The 18,919-nt window shown below is 41.8% G+C and overlaps 1 protein-coding gene across 8 annotated transcripts in view; it reads left to right on the top strand.

The window, feature by feature from the left end:
• Positions 1–18,919, top strand: part of LOC137341797 (growth factor receptor-bound protein 10-like) — a 222,462-nt gene that overhangs the window by 119,434 nt on the left and 84,109 nt on the right. For all 8 annotated transcript variants that reach the window (XM_068005323.1, XM_068005332.1, XM_068005309.1 and 5 more), the window contains one exon: positions 464–602. In XM_068005323.1, the coding sequence (XP_067861424.1) occupies positions 464–602 (139 nt within the window). The remainder of the gene's footprint in view (positions 1–463; positions 603–18,919) is intronic.

Here is an 18,919-nt window from a genome sequence, read left to right as displayed (position 1 = left end):
AGTAATTCATTGGCTCCGAGGTTTTTTGATGTGCTAAGGATGTGACCGGCGATATTTAAATTCAAGCTCTTTCTTTACACGAAGCACACAAGATCAACTAACTGTATTGTATAATGTGTGTTTCATAGTATAATGTTCCATGACTTAACATAAAATGCCACAGGAGATCACTACAGTCTACTATTAATTTGAAGTTGCTTAATTGAAACTTTGATTCAAATTTCTAGTACTAAATTCCCCTTTATTTATGTTGTTTCATTCGAATTATTGTGTAGTTGATTTTTTTTAAACCCAAAAATTGACTGCAAATTATCAGGAGTAGACTGTAGTGCTAGTATCAAAGTTCATTTTTTTAAAAATGGTTATATTGCGAGGTGGTAGAATGGTGTAAGTTCCGCATATGCCCACTGATTGATGCAAAATTTTATTGTGAATTATTCAACTCAAACATTTTCATGTACAGAAGACTCCAGGAAGAAGATCAGTTCCGTACATCGTCTCTGCCTGCCATCCCAAACCCTTTTCCGGAGCTATGCAGCCCTGCCAGCTCTCCAGTGTTGACTCCTGGTTCAATGCCTCAGAGTCCGCCTACCCATAATCATGTGAGTATAACCGCATTTAATGCTGTTTCAAAATGTGAACTGCTTTACAGATGCATGAATCACTGTGTATTTCAAGCACTGTAACTAATTTCTTAACTTTCCTGACTCTGCCTATCAGAAATGTTTAAAGTAACATGTTTAGTTTATATTGCAAACACAATGCAAATTCTTCACATCATTCATATTTTACTAAAAGTGACCTCAGGTCACCAATAGGGGAAAGAGTGACAATGGTGACACCTTAAGACCTGATGCCAGATGTTTGTGTGACTCGTCGTATATATAAATGGCACTTTCTTGAGAGTTCCCAATTCCAGCAGTCTTTCTGCAGTTCATCTGTATTGATTAAGAAGTTGTCATTCATGTGAATTATTTGTACTGTGATATAACAATGTTTAGTTTAAATACTGTGAAGTACTACTGGGAATTCTCAATAGTAAATGCCCTTTCTCAGTAATTGCCAGGTTTACCATCAAAATAGCGTGTCGTCCTGTTCTATCTCTTAAAGCTTTCTCTGAATTTAGACCATTCTTAAAGTTGTATGCAAATTGGAACAGGCCTAGTAATCTTTGTGCTAAGCTGGTGGATCAGAACTTATCCCACCGGATGGTTAACTCTGGAGGACGAGGCAATTTCCAAGTGATCCACTACACCTCACACCACTGAGCCAACTCAGATTTTCTGAGATTTGTGCTGATATCAAGTGATAGTCCAGTTCAGTATCTCCAGGTACTTGTCATGGGGTTCCTTTGACACAGAAGAACTCCACCAAATTACTAGTGTATGAGCAATGTGTCCATCTAAAACATTGAGGCTGTCTTTGGCACTGTTAATACCGATTCATTGATACCAGATAATTATTCTACCCAGTTCTCATTTTACTTCTTTTACCAACTCACGTACTCCTTAGTTCTAAGATACACTGTGTATATTTGATATTGAAGTTGAAATAAAAGCTGGAAATAGGCAGAAGTTCAATTCGCATTTTTTAAAAAATTCTGTTTTCTTCCGAACACAGATTCGTCTGATGAAGGGTCATTCTGAAAACATTCACTTAACTTTCTCTTTCACTTGGTGATTAACCTAATGTGTTCCAATTTTAGATTTCCAAAATTGATATACTTTTGTTTTATATCGAAGAAATTTTGCTGGGTTTGTGTCAAGGTAATCGAATATCGGAAGATTGGGCAGGTTGGAGGACACCTCTAAAGGAACCAGCCTGGTTTTCCTTCCATTTAAATGAATAGAAGCAAAACTGAATGGCTTTCTTTACAGGTGTGTTCTCTGACCTAGATTTTCTGTTAGTTGCTGTACCCAGGCAATCCAGTGCGCCTTGGTGTGGACCCAGAAAAATCCCCCCAAATATTATAATTGTTATACATTTTAGATTTCATGTCCACTGACAGAGAAATTTGACCTTGTTGCTTTTTTTTCCTCATGTTCACTGTCCTTCTTAGGAATCCAGCCCAATCTTGAATGTTCTGAGGTTTCTGACATTACCTGGGCAGCCTTGGCTTAGGGTGTTGGGGAAAGAACGATGTGGTTCAGTGCATTAGCACACTGCTGTAAATGCAGTTGAGATTCATGGGATGAAAGTTTGCTCTTTCTGCCTGGCTGTACACATCCCACTTAAGATGAATGTCAAATCAGTACCTCAAAAACACAAGTCCACAGGACAATACTATCCTAGCTAACAATAATCTGCACAAAATAAGTATTTTGATTCACGTGGGAAATGAAAACATTGTGTAGCTGGAGAGAAGGCGTAGGAGGAAAGGGTTCAGACTCCCGGGACTAGTTCTCAGACAGAAGAGGCCCATACTTGATGGAACAGCTTCACCTGAACAGGGCTGGGTTCAATGTCCTCACTGGGAGACCAACTACTGCTGTGAGGGAGGGTGAAGGATAAAAATGAGGCGAGGAAGCAAAAAGGGCAAGGAGTGTCGAAAAGATGAGCATAAAATTTGGAAAGTAATAATGATGATGAAAAAGAATAGAGCTGATCAGAGATAGGAAGAAGGAATAGCAGAGATACTAAATGATCACATTGCCTCAGTATTTGGTGTATGATGGGAATGAAGGTACAAAAGGTGAAGGTGCAACAACCAGATAGATTAACTATAAGGAAATAGTACTGAAAAGTTCAAAAGGCACTAGGCCCTAATCCTGAAATGCTGAGGGAGGGTAGTGATGAAAACTACAATTTTACAACCATCCTTGGATTTGGAAGTTGTGCTCAAGGACTGGAAGGTTGCTGCACTGTTGCAGGGAGAAAAGGATAAATCAAGTAGCAATAGATCATGAGTAGTATGCAAACTTCTAGCAACCATAATATGCAATAAAAGTAATACTTCGAAAGGCATGGGTTAATTAAGAACAGCTAGTACAAGCTTTGTCTGAGAAATGTAATAGTGTTTAATGGAGAAAATGGAGTGGATTTTGTGTATGTATGTTTTCAAAAGGCATTTGATAAGGTGCTGCATAGGAAGCGTGTTAATATTAAGGTGCATAGTTTTAAATGGATTGTGACAACATGGATAGGAAACACACTAGAAGTTAGTGGATGTTTTTCAAACTGGAGTGATGTAAGCAGCATCAAGGATATTTTTTTAGAGCAGTTACCTATGAAGTGTGCCCAGAACACCATTTGAGCGCAGGTATAATGTGCTGCCATCTGCCTGAGTTGGTATCTAGCACACTGGCATGTTGAAGGGGCGCTTCAAGTTCCTGGATAGAACCCGAAAGTACAACTCAACTAAGATCATCTTGCCTTTTAACTTGCAAATGTGGCTAGTATATTAACCGTCCTGTCGATAACTTCCCATGTCCTCACTGCAATACCTAATACCAATGATACCAGTGAAACTCTACCTCATGGTTTTGCCTAAGCACTTGAAACGAGTCAAAGCGAGAAGAGATAATCTGTTCCACTCTGGAACCCCAGGTCTGAGTAAGTGGAGAAGCACAAATTATTGTTGCGGCTTCTAGCATGGAAAGCTGTGGTGCAGATGTCCCTGGAGTTTCCACAAGTTCAATGGTGGATCTCAATGTTGCAAGACCATCATGCAAATTAGTGTACTCCTCTGCAGAGCCATCATCCGCAGCACGTTTGGCACAATCCCCGATACGCTTGATGCTCAAGACATCCTCCTTTTTAAAAACAGGTCCCATATGCTCCACATTACCAGGCTTATTAGCCAAGGCAGGAAGCCAGCATGCAGCACATTATGGGTGCGACGATGTTTGAGTAAAAATGGAAATTGGTGGGAACACTTAAATACATCATGCCAATATTTACAAAGGATGACATCAGGGACAAGGTAAATCCTGAATTGGTTAAAGGCAGGATGACAGAGTTTATAATAAAGCATTAGAGAAGTTTGTTAAGTTAAAGGAGGGTAAATGCTGGAATCTGGAAGAAAGTGCCAAAGTGGAACCTCCTCCACTGCCTCATTTAACGCAGAAGAATCTCGGTGACCCCATTGGAAAATGAGTTGCAGTGGCCAACTCCACTTCTTCGAAGCATTGTTTTTTTTCTAATGCAGCTTGTTGTCTTGCAAATTTTAAATTTGTAAAGATACTTGCTGCTGCAACTGCACACTATTTCTCCCTCAATTGTTGAGCTCTCAATCACAGCCTGGAGCTCGCTGATGGTGCTTCCATTAGCAATTCATGTAGCACCCTATTTCCGGTCAGGCATAAGTCAGAAAGGTAAATTTACCAACCATTTTCAGTTCATGGAATATACATCACAAAAGTTTTAACAAATGGTCGTTGAAGTTTCAGTCATGTATTTTGAAAATTCATGGTCAGATATGATAAATCAAAATAAAGATTCTTGCAAAATGAGCACTTGAATGCTTTATGTTCATTTTGTCTTCCCCTTCCTCCTCCTGCAAGCATCAATGTTTTGATGCCATCCATGAGCTTATTATGGATGATTGCATCGACATGATGGCCTTGATGGAAACTTGGCTGACTGGTGATGATACCATCCCCCTTAATGAAGCCTCCCCGCCTGGTGCTACCTTCCACCACCTGCCCTGCCGTGTGGCCCTTATAACCAAATCACACCTTGGTCTGTCCCCCTACTCCTGGCATCTTCTCCTTTTGAACATCTCACCTTGTTCCACCCCTCTCGCCTTTCCTTCAAAATCCTCATTCTCTACCGTCCACCCAAGTTCCATGCCAAGTTTTCCATGGATATCTTCACTGCTTTTCTCCCTCAGCCTCTGCACCGAGCGACTTCTCATCCTTGATGATTTCAACCTTCCTCTCAACTCATCGTGCCCCCTCTCCTGAGTTCACTGCCCTCCTATTTTCCCTTAATCTCTTTCCCCCGCCCCCCCCCCCCCCCCCCCCATATAAACTTGCCTACCCACATGCGTGGTCACCCCTTCAATCTTGCCATCTCACCTGATCTCTCTCTATGCCCATCCTGTCAATCACAGATAAGGCCATCCTTGTATCCCTCTTCACTTACATTCCTCTTCTCCCTCCCAACCCCACTTCCTTCTCTGTCCTCCTGCAATAAACTCTCCAAGTTGCTTACAACGGCACTTCCAAATTCCCAATTGTCTAGCCATTGGCCCTTCATTTGCTACAATATTTCTGCAGCTACTGATCTGCTCAATCACACCCTCACCTCCATCTTTGATGCCCTTGTCCCCATTAAAACAATTACTCTCTCTCACCCTGGTCTTTCCCCACGGCACAGCCCCCATCTCTGCTCCCTTAAGTCCAAGAGACGCAGATTTGAACATTTATGGCAGACAACTGTTTAGCTATTCATTGCCAGAACTAGAAGGACCACATAAGGCACTATCCAGTCCTGCTTTCCTCTGCCTAAACTGCTCACTGCATTCCAGGATCATCCTGGAATGCAAAGATAACCCTGGCTTTTCTCCACTACAAACTGCTGCCTTAACCTTCTCTCCCCTGCCCCCTCCACCCTCACTTCCAACAAAGATTGATACCATCTGTTCAGCTGCCTCTGCTGCTTCCCTCCCTTCCCCTAAGGATCCCCCCTGTCCTAGCCCTGAACTTGCATCTTTCTCTAGTTTCTCTCCTATCTCCCCTCATGCCTTCTGAGCTCATCTTGTCCATGAGACCCACCTCCTGGTCTCTCGATCCTATTCCCACCAAACTGCAGACCATCCAACTTCCTTTCCTGGCCCCCATTTTTGCTGATATTAACTGTTCCCTTGCATTAGGTACTATTCTGCTCCCCTTCAAGTCTGCTGTCACCACCTTCAAAAATAAAACGACTCTTGACTCCTCTGTCCTTGCAAACTATCGCCCCACCTCCAACCTCCCTTTCCTCTCAAATCCTTGGATGTGTTGTTGCCTCCTAAATCCGTGCCTATCTTTACCACAACTCCGATGTTTGAACCCCTCCAACCAGGTTTCTGCTCTGACACAGCGCTGAAACAGCCCTTAACAAAGTCACAAATGACATCCTCTGTGGCTGTGGTAAACCATCCATCCTCATCCTTCTCGACGTGCCTGCAGCCTTTGACACAGATGACCACACCATCCTCTTCCAATGGCTCTCATCCATTGTCCAGCTGGGTAGGGTTGCCCTCACGTGGTTTCATTCCAATCTATCGAGTCGTAGCCAGAGGATCACCAGCAATGGCTTCTCTTCCCGCTGCTGCACCGTTACCTCTGGAGTCCCCCAAGGATCTATGCTTGGCCCCCTCCTATTTCTCACATACATACTGCCTCACAGCATCATCATCCAACAACACGACATCAGGTTTCACATGTACTCAAACAACACCCAGCTCGATCTCTCAACCACCTCTCTTGCCACACCCACCCACTGCCTCTGATTTGTCACGCTGCTTGTCTGACATCTCGTATTGGATGAACAGAAATTTACTCCGATTAAATATTGGGATGACCGAAGCAATTGACTTTGGTCCCTGCCAAAAGCTCTGTTCTTTAGTCACCCACTCCATCCCTCTCCCTGACCGCTATGAGGCTGAATCAGACTGTTCGCAACCGTAGCATCCTATTTGACGCTGAGCTGAGCTTCTGACCCTATTTCCTCTCCATCACCAAGACTGCCGACTTCTACCTCCATAACAATGCCCGTCTCTGTCCCTGCTTCTGGTCATCAGCTGCTGAAACCCTCATCCATGCATTTGTTACCTCTAAGCTTGACTATTCGAATGTTCTCCTGGCCTCCCATTTTCCACTCTTCTTAAACTTGAGCTCATCCAAAACTCCGCTGCCTGTATCCTAACTTGCACCAAGTCCAGTTTACTCATCATTCCTGTGCTCGCTGATCTACATTGGCTTCCGGTCCGGCAACACCTCGATTTTAAAATTCTTACCCTTGTTTTCAAATCCCTCCGTCCGTGGCTTCACCCCTCCCGATCTCCGTAACCTGCCCCAGCCCTATAAACCTCCGAGATCGCTGCGCTCCTCCAATTCTGGCCTCTTGCGCATCCCCGATTTTCTTTGCTCCACCATTGGCGGCTGTGCCTTCAGCTGCCTCGGCCCTAAGCACTGGAATTCCCTCCCTAAACCTCTCTGCCTGTCTACCCCTATCCTCCTTTAAGACTTTCTTTAAAATCTACCTCTTTGGCCAAGTGTTTGGTTACCTGTCCTAATATCTCTGTCAAATTTTGTTTGCTTGCTTCTGTGAAGCGCCTTGGGATGTTTTACTATGTTAAAGGTGCAATATAAATGCAAGTTGTTCTAGATTTATCATTGAGCAGAGTGCTCACAGTAACTGGTGGAGAACAATAATTTGCATTAACCCACTGTCTCCTACTTCGTTTCTCTCCCCCGGCCCCCTCCACCCTCAACCACACTCATCTGGTTATGCCTCTGGAAGGACAGCTGCAATGAAACCTCATTGCAGAAAAAACTTCAATTTATATTGAAAGTTAATCTGCTTTGATTTAAATAACTTGGCCTTAAAGGTAAAAACTTTGATATCAGCATTGGTTCTCTACCATTTTTGCACTAGAAGTGATTTAAGGACACGCAAAAACATTGTTGCATTAGCTTGACTTATTTATCATGAATTTTTGAAATTAAAAGTCAATGAAGTTATTTTTGTGGTTTCTGTTCTGGGAAAACATAAACATTATTTAAACCATATCCAGATGGAGAACGGCCTGTTTTACATTACTGTCCATTTTGAGGATAAACTCTCTAATGAAGGAAAATATGTTTATGGCATTGTTTGATAACTCTTTATTATCCAAGCCCGAGAAATGTAGGCTTCTGGAAAGAGTTCTGAAAATTATATGTATGGGCTGAGAAATGAAACTACTTTTAGTGTACTAGACTAAGTAATAAAATAAATTTTAATTTTCTAAAGAATTATTTTTGTTGCTTAATGTGTCCAACTCCAGACATGATTTTGCAGTACTTCAATACAAGTAAAATACTTACATTTGTCTGACCATGGTTAAGCCACTTACACCCGCAATTTCTAATGGCACTAACATAATTTGGATTAATAAGGAAGCTGCTTTTATAAGAGCTACAATATGGAACTTGTTGCATAGTTGTAAACTCAAAGTAGTTAAAACTACAATGAAGGGAAAGTAAATTTTAGAGTATTTTGGTATTTCTTGAGATCCTATAGGATTCCTAAGCAGTTGCAACATCGCACTCAAGGTGACTTTTACCAAATGTCCATCCACTTAGATTTATATTTCAGACATAGCTCGTTTATAAAAGAACAAAATGACACAACTAAAATAAAGTTGCAATTTAAAATGCAACATTATTGCAGCATGCACTACACGAAACAGATTCATTATTTGAAATTCTTGAGGGCATATTTTAATTTGTAGGACTATTGACTAGATTTTTACTGCTTAATATGTTTTACGGCATGTGAGCTTTATTTATTTTGTGGTTTGTATGCTAACTCTAAAATTATAGTTAAGTAACTGTATATGGTGTATCCAAAATGATGGAAGAACATTTTTTGCATTAGCAATGCTGCAATGTTAAATTAACTATATAGATTAGAATCAATGTACTGCCTGTTTCTATTGATGCATTTTTTTTTAAAAATTCACTTGCATTTACTTGTCCTAAGTTGATATCTTTATTTAAGTGGAAATTCTGTTTCAAAGTATTGTTGAAGCAGCGTTCATTAATTATTTTTAAAGGGAATTAAATAGTTGCTTGAAAAAGAATATTGAAAGCCATATATGGGGAGCGAGCTGGAGAATAGAAATTGACCTGGTGCCTTATGTGGATTAAAAAGTTTGGCACGTGCTCAATGAACCAAATGGCCTGTTTCTATTTGGTCACATTATCATTCCAGGATTGAAGTATCTAAATTACTAAAAAACAGATATGAGGATTTGCTTTAAAATGACCCACAGTTCAGACTACTTTTATTCTGATGATGCAATCCTCAGTACTGTGGCGTGAAATGCTTTAATTTAACATTTTTAACTGTAACCGATGCAGTTTTTTTAATGGACCTTTAACTTTTTTTAAAAAAAAGAACAATTTTGCTTTCAGTCATGCAGAATCGATCATTCATGTTGCAAGTTACCCAGGCATCAGTAGTGAAAAGTGGTGATGAAAACCTAGATGTCAGTCACTTGGGAGGTCAAAGAAGATGTAGGTGGTCTGGTAGATGGTACACGCTGATCGATCAGAATTAAAAGTACAGTTTCCTCTAAAGAAAATTCAATGGTTATCTTACTGGAGGACTTCAATCAACCAGGTATAAATTGGGAATATTCAAATAGTTGAGTTGGTAAACCTATTGCATCACTGCTCCATAACCCAGTGCATTTTTAAAAATTGGCATGTGAGCAACGCTGGTAAGGCCACATTTATTACCCATCCCATCCTACTTGCCCTGAGAAGGTGGTGGTGGGTTTCATCGATGGTGATAGCATGACATAAGTCTAACTGTGACAAAATGTACATGTTGCACAACAAGATGTGCAGGCAGGTGCATGAGTTTTAATATATAACTAGCTGTGGTTCTGTGGCATTGTTGAAATAGTTGGAGATTTTATAAGCACATTAGTGGTATGCTTAGTACCATCAGGAAAACTGAAATCAGTATTTGGCATTGCCTTTTGGTCTGGGAGCCACCACTCCCTTTACTCGCATGGTGCAAAAAAAACCCTCCTCCCTCCCAACCCTGCCTAGTCCTCCCACAACCCAGAAATATCTCCCCAACTTGTCCTGCATCAAGAACTTCCCCATATCCAATACTCTCAAATGGAGACACCCTCTCCCCAGTATGTACATGTATAACTTGATACCATTGTCTTCTTTATCACCACCCTAACACTCTCCTTCACTTGTGTACCTTATCCCACCAGTGTCTTACACTCACCACCAATCACTCTAACACATAATTTTCCTCCCCCCTCACTCAATCCAAAAGCGTGTTTAACTACCTATTTCCTACCCGAGCTGTCCTTGCCCCCCGGTCCCCCCGGCGCCCCAAAAAATTCCAACATGAACATATCCTCTTTGTAAACAAATCTTTCACTTAAAACAATTTGCTGCCACATAATTTATATAGTGCCTTTAATGTAGAAAAACATGTCAAGGCGCTTCACAGAAGCGTAAGCATATAAAAATTGACACCGAGCCAGAGCACGGAATCAAAGAAGGAAATATTAGGAGGGGTGACTAATAGCACCCAGTGTTAGAAGCTCACCAGCATAAACACAACACAGCAGGCAAACTACCACTCAAATATTAAATTCTTTGAAAATATTATATGTATCTATCTAATGTACATGTAAAATACTGTGCAAATTATAAATGCATACATTACTTACAAATAACTTAATGTTTCACCTTAGTTTATTTTAACATTTATTCCCTTTATTCACAGCTCTTCAATTGTATATAAATCTTAAAGTATGCAATGTAACCTCATTTTTCAGTCAAATTAATTTTATTTTGTTTGTATATAATTTCTTTCTTTCAGTTGTTGTATTGTACGTTCATTTCACCCAACATTCCTTTTTATTTCGGACGGCACCTGAAAACCATATAATCCTTTGCTCTTTGGCCAACAACACGTTTATGGGCAAAAATACACAATACAATTCAAGCCTGAAATACCACAACACTTCAATGATACTATTAACAAAAATGCAATTAGACCTACTGAGTTTAGATGGAACAATTTAGCATACCCTCTGACTGTGAGCAAAGCATGGAGAGTTATATCTATTAAAAACGGTGAGTGGTCTTGAGATTCCGAAGGTACTGCACCAGCAGATGACACTGTAAACATAAAGCAGTGACAGATTAAAAACAATGGGGTGCCACCTAATGCTACAATACCAAACTTGAACCCTGAACAATCCTTGTGTATTCCATTCCTTAAAAAAAATCATTGTGGCTTCCCAGAAGCTGTTAAATTGGGCAGAGTGCTGCAAATCAGAATGTGAAATGTGAATTTGCTGTCTTTTAATTCATTTTTGGGATGCAGATGTCGCTGGCAAGGCTGGTATTTTAATTCCCAATTCCTTGTTACCCTAGAGAAGGGAGTGGTGGGCTGTTTCTATTTTGTCACACATACACCGCTGAAGTCAGTGAGGTGAAGATGTTCCCACAATGATGTTGGTTAGGGAATTTTATGATTATTTTTTTTAACCCAGTCATGATGAAGGAATGCCGATATATTCCAAGTCAGGATGGAGGGGAACTTGGAGGTGGTGGGTTTCCCGTTCACCTGCCCTTGTCCTTCTGGGTGTTGGAAGTGGTGGGGTTTGGGAGGTGCTGCCGAAGAAGCCTTGGCAAGTTGCTGCAATGTATTCTGTGAACAGCGCACACTACAGCCACAGTACGCCAGTGGTGGAGGGGCGGATGTTTAGGCTAGAGGATGAAGTGCCGATCATGCAGATTGCTATGTCCTGGATGGAGTTGAGTTTCTTGTGTGGTGTTGCAATTGCACCCATCCAGGCAAGTGGAGAGTATTCTATCTCACACCTGACATGCCTTGTAGGTGATTGAAAGGCTTTAGGGAATCTGGAGGTGAGCCAGTCACAGCAGACTACCTTGCCTTTGACCTGCTCTAATAGCCATGGCATTTATGTAGCTGGTCCAGTTGAGCTTCTGCTCAATGGTGACACCCTAGAATATTTATGGTGGGGGCCTCTGATGGCAATGCCATTGCATGTCATGGGGAGGTGCTTAGGTTCTCATTAGAGGTGTTTGTTGCCTGGCATAAATGTTACTTGCGACATATCAGCCCATGCCTGAATGTTCTCCAGAACTTGCTGCATGCGCGCATGGACTGCATTATATGGGGAATTGCGAATGGAGCTGAACACTGCAATCATCAGCAAACAGCCCATTTCTGACCGTATGATGGAGGGAAGGTAAAGCAGCTGAAGATGGTTGGGCCTAGGATGCTGCCATGAGTAACTCTTGCAGCGATGTCCTGGATCCGAGATGCCTCATCGGGCAGCGATGTTCTGGGACTCCCAACAACCACAACCATCTTCCTTTGTGCAAGTTACTGATAAGTGCCACTAGATAGCACTGTTGACGACTTCCATCACTTTGATGTTTGGGAATAGGCTGATTGGACAGTCATTGGCCGGGTTGGACTTGTTCTGCATTTTTTGGACAGGACATACCTAGGCAATTTTCCACATTGTTGGAGCTGTACTTGAACAGCTTGGCTAGAGGCGCAGCTAGTTCTGGAGCACAGATCTTCAGTACCACAGCCGAGAAGATGTTGAGGCCCATAGCCTTTGCTATGTCCAGTGCACTCAGCCCTTTCTTGATGTCACGTGGATTGAATCAAATTGGCTGAAGACTGGCATCTGCGATGGTGGGGATGTCTGAAGAAGGCTGAGAAATATCATCCTCTTAGCACCTTTTGGCTAAAGATGGTTGCAAACACTTCAGCCGTGTCTTTTGCACTCACGTGCTGGGTTCTACCATTGTTCAGGATGGGGATGTTCATTGGGTGGTCCTTTTAGTTCCTTAATTGTCCACCACCATCCACATCTGAATTTGGCAGGGTTGCAGATTTTTGACTGGATCTGTTGACGGTGGGATCGCTTAGCTCCATCAATTATCATGCTGCTTTTCCTGCTCAGTGTGCATGTCGCCCTGTGTTGTAGCTTCACCAAGTCGGCACCTTATTTTTAGATATGTCTGATGCTCTTCAACCGTGGATCTTTGAGGCATGTAGTTCATCTGGCTTGATGGTGATGGAGGCGTGAGGGATATGCCAGGCCATGAGATTACAGACTGTGGTAGTGTACAATTTTGCTGCTGCTAATGACCCACAGCGCTTCATGGATGCTCAGTTTTGAGCTATGAGATCTGTTCTTAATCTATCCCAATTAGCATGGTGGTAGTGCCACACAACACAGTGGAGGGTGTCCACCATGTGAAGATGGGACTTGTCTACAAGGACTGTGCAGTGCTCACTCCTACTAATGGCAGGGGCAGACCAATCTGAGACAGATTCATGGGTGAGGATGGGTTAAGTAGGTTATTCCCTCGTGTTAGTCCTTTGACCACCTGCCGCAAGCCCAGTCTGGCAGCTATGTACTTCAGGTCTCTGCCAGCTCCATTAGTGGTGGCACTGCCAATCCACTTGGTGATTGACATTGAAGCTCCCTATCCAGAGCACATTGTGCCCATGCTACCCTCAGTACTTCCTCCTAGTGGTATTCAACTCGGGCGAGCACTGATTGATCAGTTGAAAGGCATTGGGTGGTAATCAGGAAATTTTCTTGCCCATGTGAAGTCATGATGGCAGGATTGGGTACTAAATATTTCTGGATACAAGGTGTTCAGGGAAGAAAGGAGGGGGGTGGCAGTATTGATTGATTAAGGAGAATATTGCAGTGCTGGAGAGGGAGGATGTCTTAGAGGGGTCAAGGACAGAATCTATTTGATTAGAGTTAAGAAATATAAGATGCGCCATTGCACTAGGTGTATTCTATAGGCCACCAACTAGTGGGAAGGAGATAGAGAACAAATTTGCAGGGAAATTAGAGAGGTGCAAAAGCCATAGAGTTGTGATAATGGGGGACTTCAACTACCCTAATATCGACTGGGATAGTAATATAAGGGGCAAAGAGGGGGAGGAATTCTTGACGTATGTTCAGGAGAACGTTCTTGACCAGCACGTTTCTGGCCCAATGAGGAAGGAGGCATTGCTGGACTTGGTTCTGGGGAATGAGCCGGGCCAAGTGGAGCAAGTGTCAGTGGAGGAACATTTAGGGAACAGCGATCATAGTATCAAGGTTTAGAATAGTTATGGAAAAGGACATTGACCACTCTAAAGTAAAAAATGGGATGCATCCTGGGTTGCTGAGGGAAGTAAGGGTGGAAATTGTAGAGCTACTGGCCATAATCCTCTAAACATCCTTAGATACGGTGGTGGTGCCAGGGGACTGGAGAATTGCAAATGTTACACCCTTTTTCAAAAAAGGGTGCAAGGATAAACCCAGCAACTGCAGGCCAGTCAGTTTAACCTCTGTGGTGGGGAAACTTTTAAACGATAATCCGGGACAGAATTCGCTGTCACTTGACCGTGTGGATTGATTAGGGAAAGCCAACACTGGTTTGGTAAAGGCAAATCGTGTTTAATTAAACTGAGTTTTTTGATGAGGTAACAGAGAGGGAGGATGAGGGCAATGCAGTTGATGTGGTGTATATGGACTTCCAAAAGGCATTTGATAAAGTGCTGCATAATAGGCTTGTCATCAAGATTGAAGCCCATTTAATAAAGGGGGCAGTAGTAGCATGGATACAAAATTGGCTAATTAACAGGAAGCAGATAGTGGTGAACGGTTGTTTTTCGGTCTGGAGGGAGGTGTACAGTGGTGTTCCCCAGGGGTCGGTACTAGGACTGCTGCTTTTCTTGATATATATTAATGACTTGGACTTGGGTGTACAGGCCACAATTTCCAAATTTGCAGATGACACAAAACTTGGAAGGGTAGTGAGCAGTGAGGAGGATAGTGATAGACTTCAAGAGGATATAGACTGGCTGGTGAAACCGGCAGACACATGGCAGATGAAATTTAAGGCAGAAAAATGCGTAGTGTACATTTCGGTAGGAAGAACGAGGAAAGGTAATATAAACTAGAGGGCACAATTGTAAAAGGGGTATAGGAACAGGGAGATCTAGGGGTAAAGGTGCACAAATCTTTGAGGGTGGCAGGACTGGTTGAGAAAGCGGTTTTAAAAAAGCATACAGGGCTTTATAAATAGAGGCATAGAGTACAAAAGTAAGGAAGTCATGATGAACCTTTTATAAAATACTGGTTCGACCACAACTGGAGTATTGTGTCCAGTTCTGGGCACCACACTTTAGGAAAGATATGAAGGCCTTAGAGAGGGTGCAGAAGAGATTTACTAGAATGATTCCAGGGACGAGGGACTTCAGTTACGTGGATAGACTGGAGAAGCTGGGGTTGTTCTCCTTGGAACAGAGAAGGTTGAGAGGAGATTTGATTGAGGTATTCAAAATCATGAAGGGTCTGGACAGAGTAAATAAAGAGAAACTGTTACCATTGGTGGAAGGGTCAAGAACCAAAGGACATGGATTTAAGGTGATTGGCAAAAGAACCAAAGGTGACATGAGGAAAAACTTTTTTATGCAGCGAGTGGTTATGACCTGGAATGCACTGCCGCGGGGGCGGTGGTGATGGAGGCCGATTCAGTCATGGCCTTCAAAAGGGAACTAGATAAGTACTTGAAAGGAAAAAATTGCAGGGCTATGGGGATAGGGCAGGGGAGTGGGACAAGCTGGATTGCTCTTGCATAGAGCCGGCATGAACTCGATGGGCCGAATGGTCGCTTTCTGTTCTGCAGCCTTTATGATTCTTCTAGGTCCAGAGTCAATGTTGAGGAATCCCAGGGCCACTACTTTCCCACCCAAATTCCCCAGACAGTATATCACTTCGCCAGGGTCAGTGATGGAGGAGTCTGGGACGTTGGCTGAATTTCAAATATAAATAGTGGGTGTCTGTCACTCAGTTTCTGAAGTAAGAAAAGTTGAACGAAAGCCTTATCACGTCCATATCCAGTAACTGTTGGAGTAAGATACCATCAACAGCAAATGCCCAATTAATATGCTGAGGAGGTGTTGGTTGCTGGCAGAATGTTGACCAGGTGCTCGGAAAACTCCTTGTTCTTTGAATAATGCAATGGATCTTTTATATTCACCGAATCACAGGAAATGGTAGAAAGGATCTCACTTTAACCTCCAATGATGAAGTACTCCTTTAGTACAGTATTGGCAGCCTAGATTGTGTGCTGAAATCCTGAAGTTGGGCATGAAAGAACAACCTTCTGATTCAGGTGAGAGTTCTGCCAACTGAGCCAAGCCAATGCTTTTATTCAAAACTTAAATTGAAAACCTAGTTAAATTCATCCAATTTGAATTAAAATTATTTTCAAAAACAAACTGAAATACTATTATACACCAAAGACACCTTGACTTTTCATTGAGGGAAATAACAATTATTTGGAATACAAAGATAAATAAAAGAACCACAAGTGTGTAATCAGGAATGTGAGATCTGCCATCAGCTCACAGTCATACCTCCGAGCAAACATAAACTGTCTTAAGACCAGACTTTTGAGAGAGGCTGAGGTATTAAGACACACAAGATAATGTTAGATAATTTTAATCAAAAATAAATTACATTTTTAAAAAGTATTTTTAAAGCCTCTCCTGCTTCCTCTTCAGCCACATCACTGCTTCAATTCAAACTGCACACCCACCATTTCAACCTGCTCGGCCTACTCTTCAGCCATATGGGCACTGGTTATCTTGCATCCCCACTCTGTTTCCATCCGCTGCTGTCTGTCTCTCGGTCTCTGCTCGACATCACTTTTCTTCAGCCATGCCAGCCAGTTTTACTACTTTCCTTTACTGGCAGCTGCCTTTCTCTTCACTGCCTTACCACCGAACATGCACCCCAACCCTGCTCCACTTCCACAGCAATCTTGTGGTTCAACCAGGCTTTTGAGCCTCGCCCATGCTCCCTCCTTCAACTTACTTTCCAGCTTGGCACTCTGTGAGTTTTTTTTCTACTCCAGACCGAGCTGTCCACCACTTCTGCTTCCGAACACTGAACTGAGAAACAGCATTTTGTTTTTAAGGGTGTTGGAATACCATCATTTGATTATAGTGCTATAAGTACTTCAAAAGGACAAATATGTGAAGCCTGTGGCTCCAACCACCACCACCTCAGTCTACTTACTCGTGACAGATGAATCTGTCCTGGAATGAGGAAGGTGGGCTCAGTTGCAAGGAGCCTGGATTCAAGATTATGAAATTGTTCCATATTTTTGGCACAAACTCTCATCAGAAGATGTATGATTGGTATTCAATTGCTTCATACAAAACCTTCAAAATAATATGATTGTGTACTGTGCTATATCAGCAGGTGGAGTGAGATTCCCCCACAAATTCTTTGATATAATTCAGGTATGGCATTTGTTTAATGTAAGTGTGGTCTTAGTGCAGGTGGTATGCAGAAGATTTGTCATGGCTAATATTTGTAGTATCAGCAAAATTCATCCTCGTGAGTTGACTTAAGGAATGGGAAATTGGGGATAAACTTCATGAATACCGTTCAAAACAGAAGACAGTAGCAGCTTTGTTTGAGGATTCCGGACTACTTGCACCTATGTAAGGCCTTTTAAAATAGCAAAATATTCAAGATGCTTTACATGGTTGAGGGATGGGGGGGTGCAGGAAGAGGAGGAGACAATGGACAGCCAGCAGAAATGAGGCTGGTTTTGAAGGTGGTGTAGGATGTAATAAGTTGGAGTTCACATGGATGATTTCTTGAGCATATATGGGGAATGAATGTAGAATGGTTACTAGATCCCACTATACTACTGTACACTGTGATTAAACCTCAGTTCAGGAATGATTTACCATGAAGATGATGACATATATAATTGAGTAATATTATTCTGTCCATTCCAACTCTTCACAGTCAGTAATAACATTTACATAGAATGTACAGCTCAGAAACAGGCCATATGGCCCAACAGATCCATGCTCCACATGAGCGTCCTCTTTCCCTACTTCATCTAACCCTATCAAAATATCCTTCTGTTCCTTTCTCCCTCGTGTATTTATCCAGCTTCCCCTTAAATGCATCTCCACTAGTCGCCTCAACTACTCCTTGTGGTAGCGAGTTCCACATTCTTAGCATTCTCCTGCATTCCCTATTGAATTTATTAGTGACTATCTTATATTTATGGATCCTAGTTCTGGTCTCCCCCACAAGTGGAAACATATTCTCTACGTCTACCCTATCAATCCTTTTCACAATCTTCAAGACCTTTATCGGCTCAACCCTCAGCCTTTCTCATCTAGAGAAAAGAACCCTGGGTTGCTCAGTTTTGATGGATATATCCTCTTAGTTCTGGTATCATCCGAGTAAATCTTTTTTGCACCTTCTCCAGTGCCTCAATCCTTTTTATAATATGGAGACCAGACTCCAAGTGTGGTCTAACCAAGGTTCGATACAAGTTTAACATAACTTCTCTGCTTTTCAATTCTATCCCTTTAGAAATGAACCCCAGTGCTTGGTTTGCTTTTTCTTATGGCATTATCTTTCCTACCACAGACATTAAGCTAATTTCCTGGACTGGTTCTATCTCCTTTTTAAATATAGGAAGCACATTAACTGTCCGCCAGTCCTCTGGCACTATTCCCTTTTCTAATGAATGTTTATATGTATGTAATAGTGCCTCTGTTATCTCTTCCCTAACTTCTTTTCATACGCGCATATGCAATCCATCCGGACCAAGGGTTTTATCCTCTTAAGTTTGATTAGTTTATCCATTATCTCGCCCCTTTCTATTTTAAATGCCTTTTTATCTTTTTTGATCTCTTTGTCAGGTCATGTCTACCATGTTAGTCTCCCTGGTAAATGTTGAAGCAAAGTAATTATTTAATTTGCTGTCATTACCTGAGAGTTTATTGTGTGTATCCCTTAGGGGCCCTATTCCTATCCTGCTTTTGCTTTTGCTTTTGTTTTTGTTATTTGTGTCTGTAGAATACTTGAGACTTTTTTTTTAATATTCCTTGATAATTTAATTTCATAGTTTCTCTTTGCGTTCCTAATTGCATTTTTTTAACTTTGCTCCTAACCTTTTCACATTCTCTTTTGTCATCCTCTCTGTTGTCTATGTACTTTGTATATGCCTTTTTCTTTAGTTTCAATTTTGCCCTTATTTCATCCATGGTGTATCATCACTGGCTAGTTTGTTTTTGCTTTTTAGTGGGATATATTTCTCCTGAAAACTATTGATTACCATTTTAGATGTTTCCCACTGCTGTTCCAATT

Source organism: Heptranchias perlo, chromosome 2 (assembly GCF_035084215.1).
Source record: "Heptranchias perlo isolate sHepPer1 chromosome 2, sHepPer1.hap1, whole genome shotgun sequence".
Classification (NCBI taxonomy): Eukaryota; Metazoa; Chordata; class Chondrichthyes; order Hexanchiformes; family Hexanchidae; genus Heptranchias; species Heptranchias perlo.
This window is presented reverse-complemented; position numbering and strand designations above follow the sequence as displayed.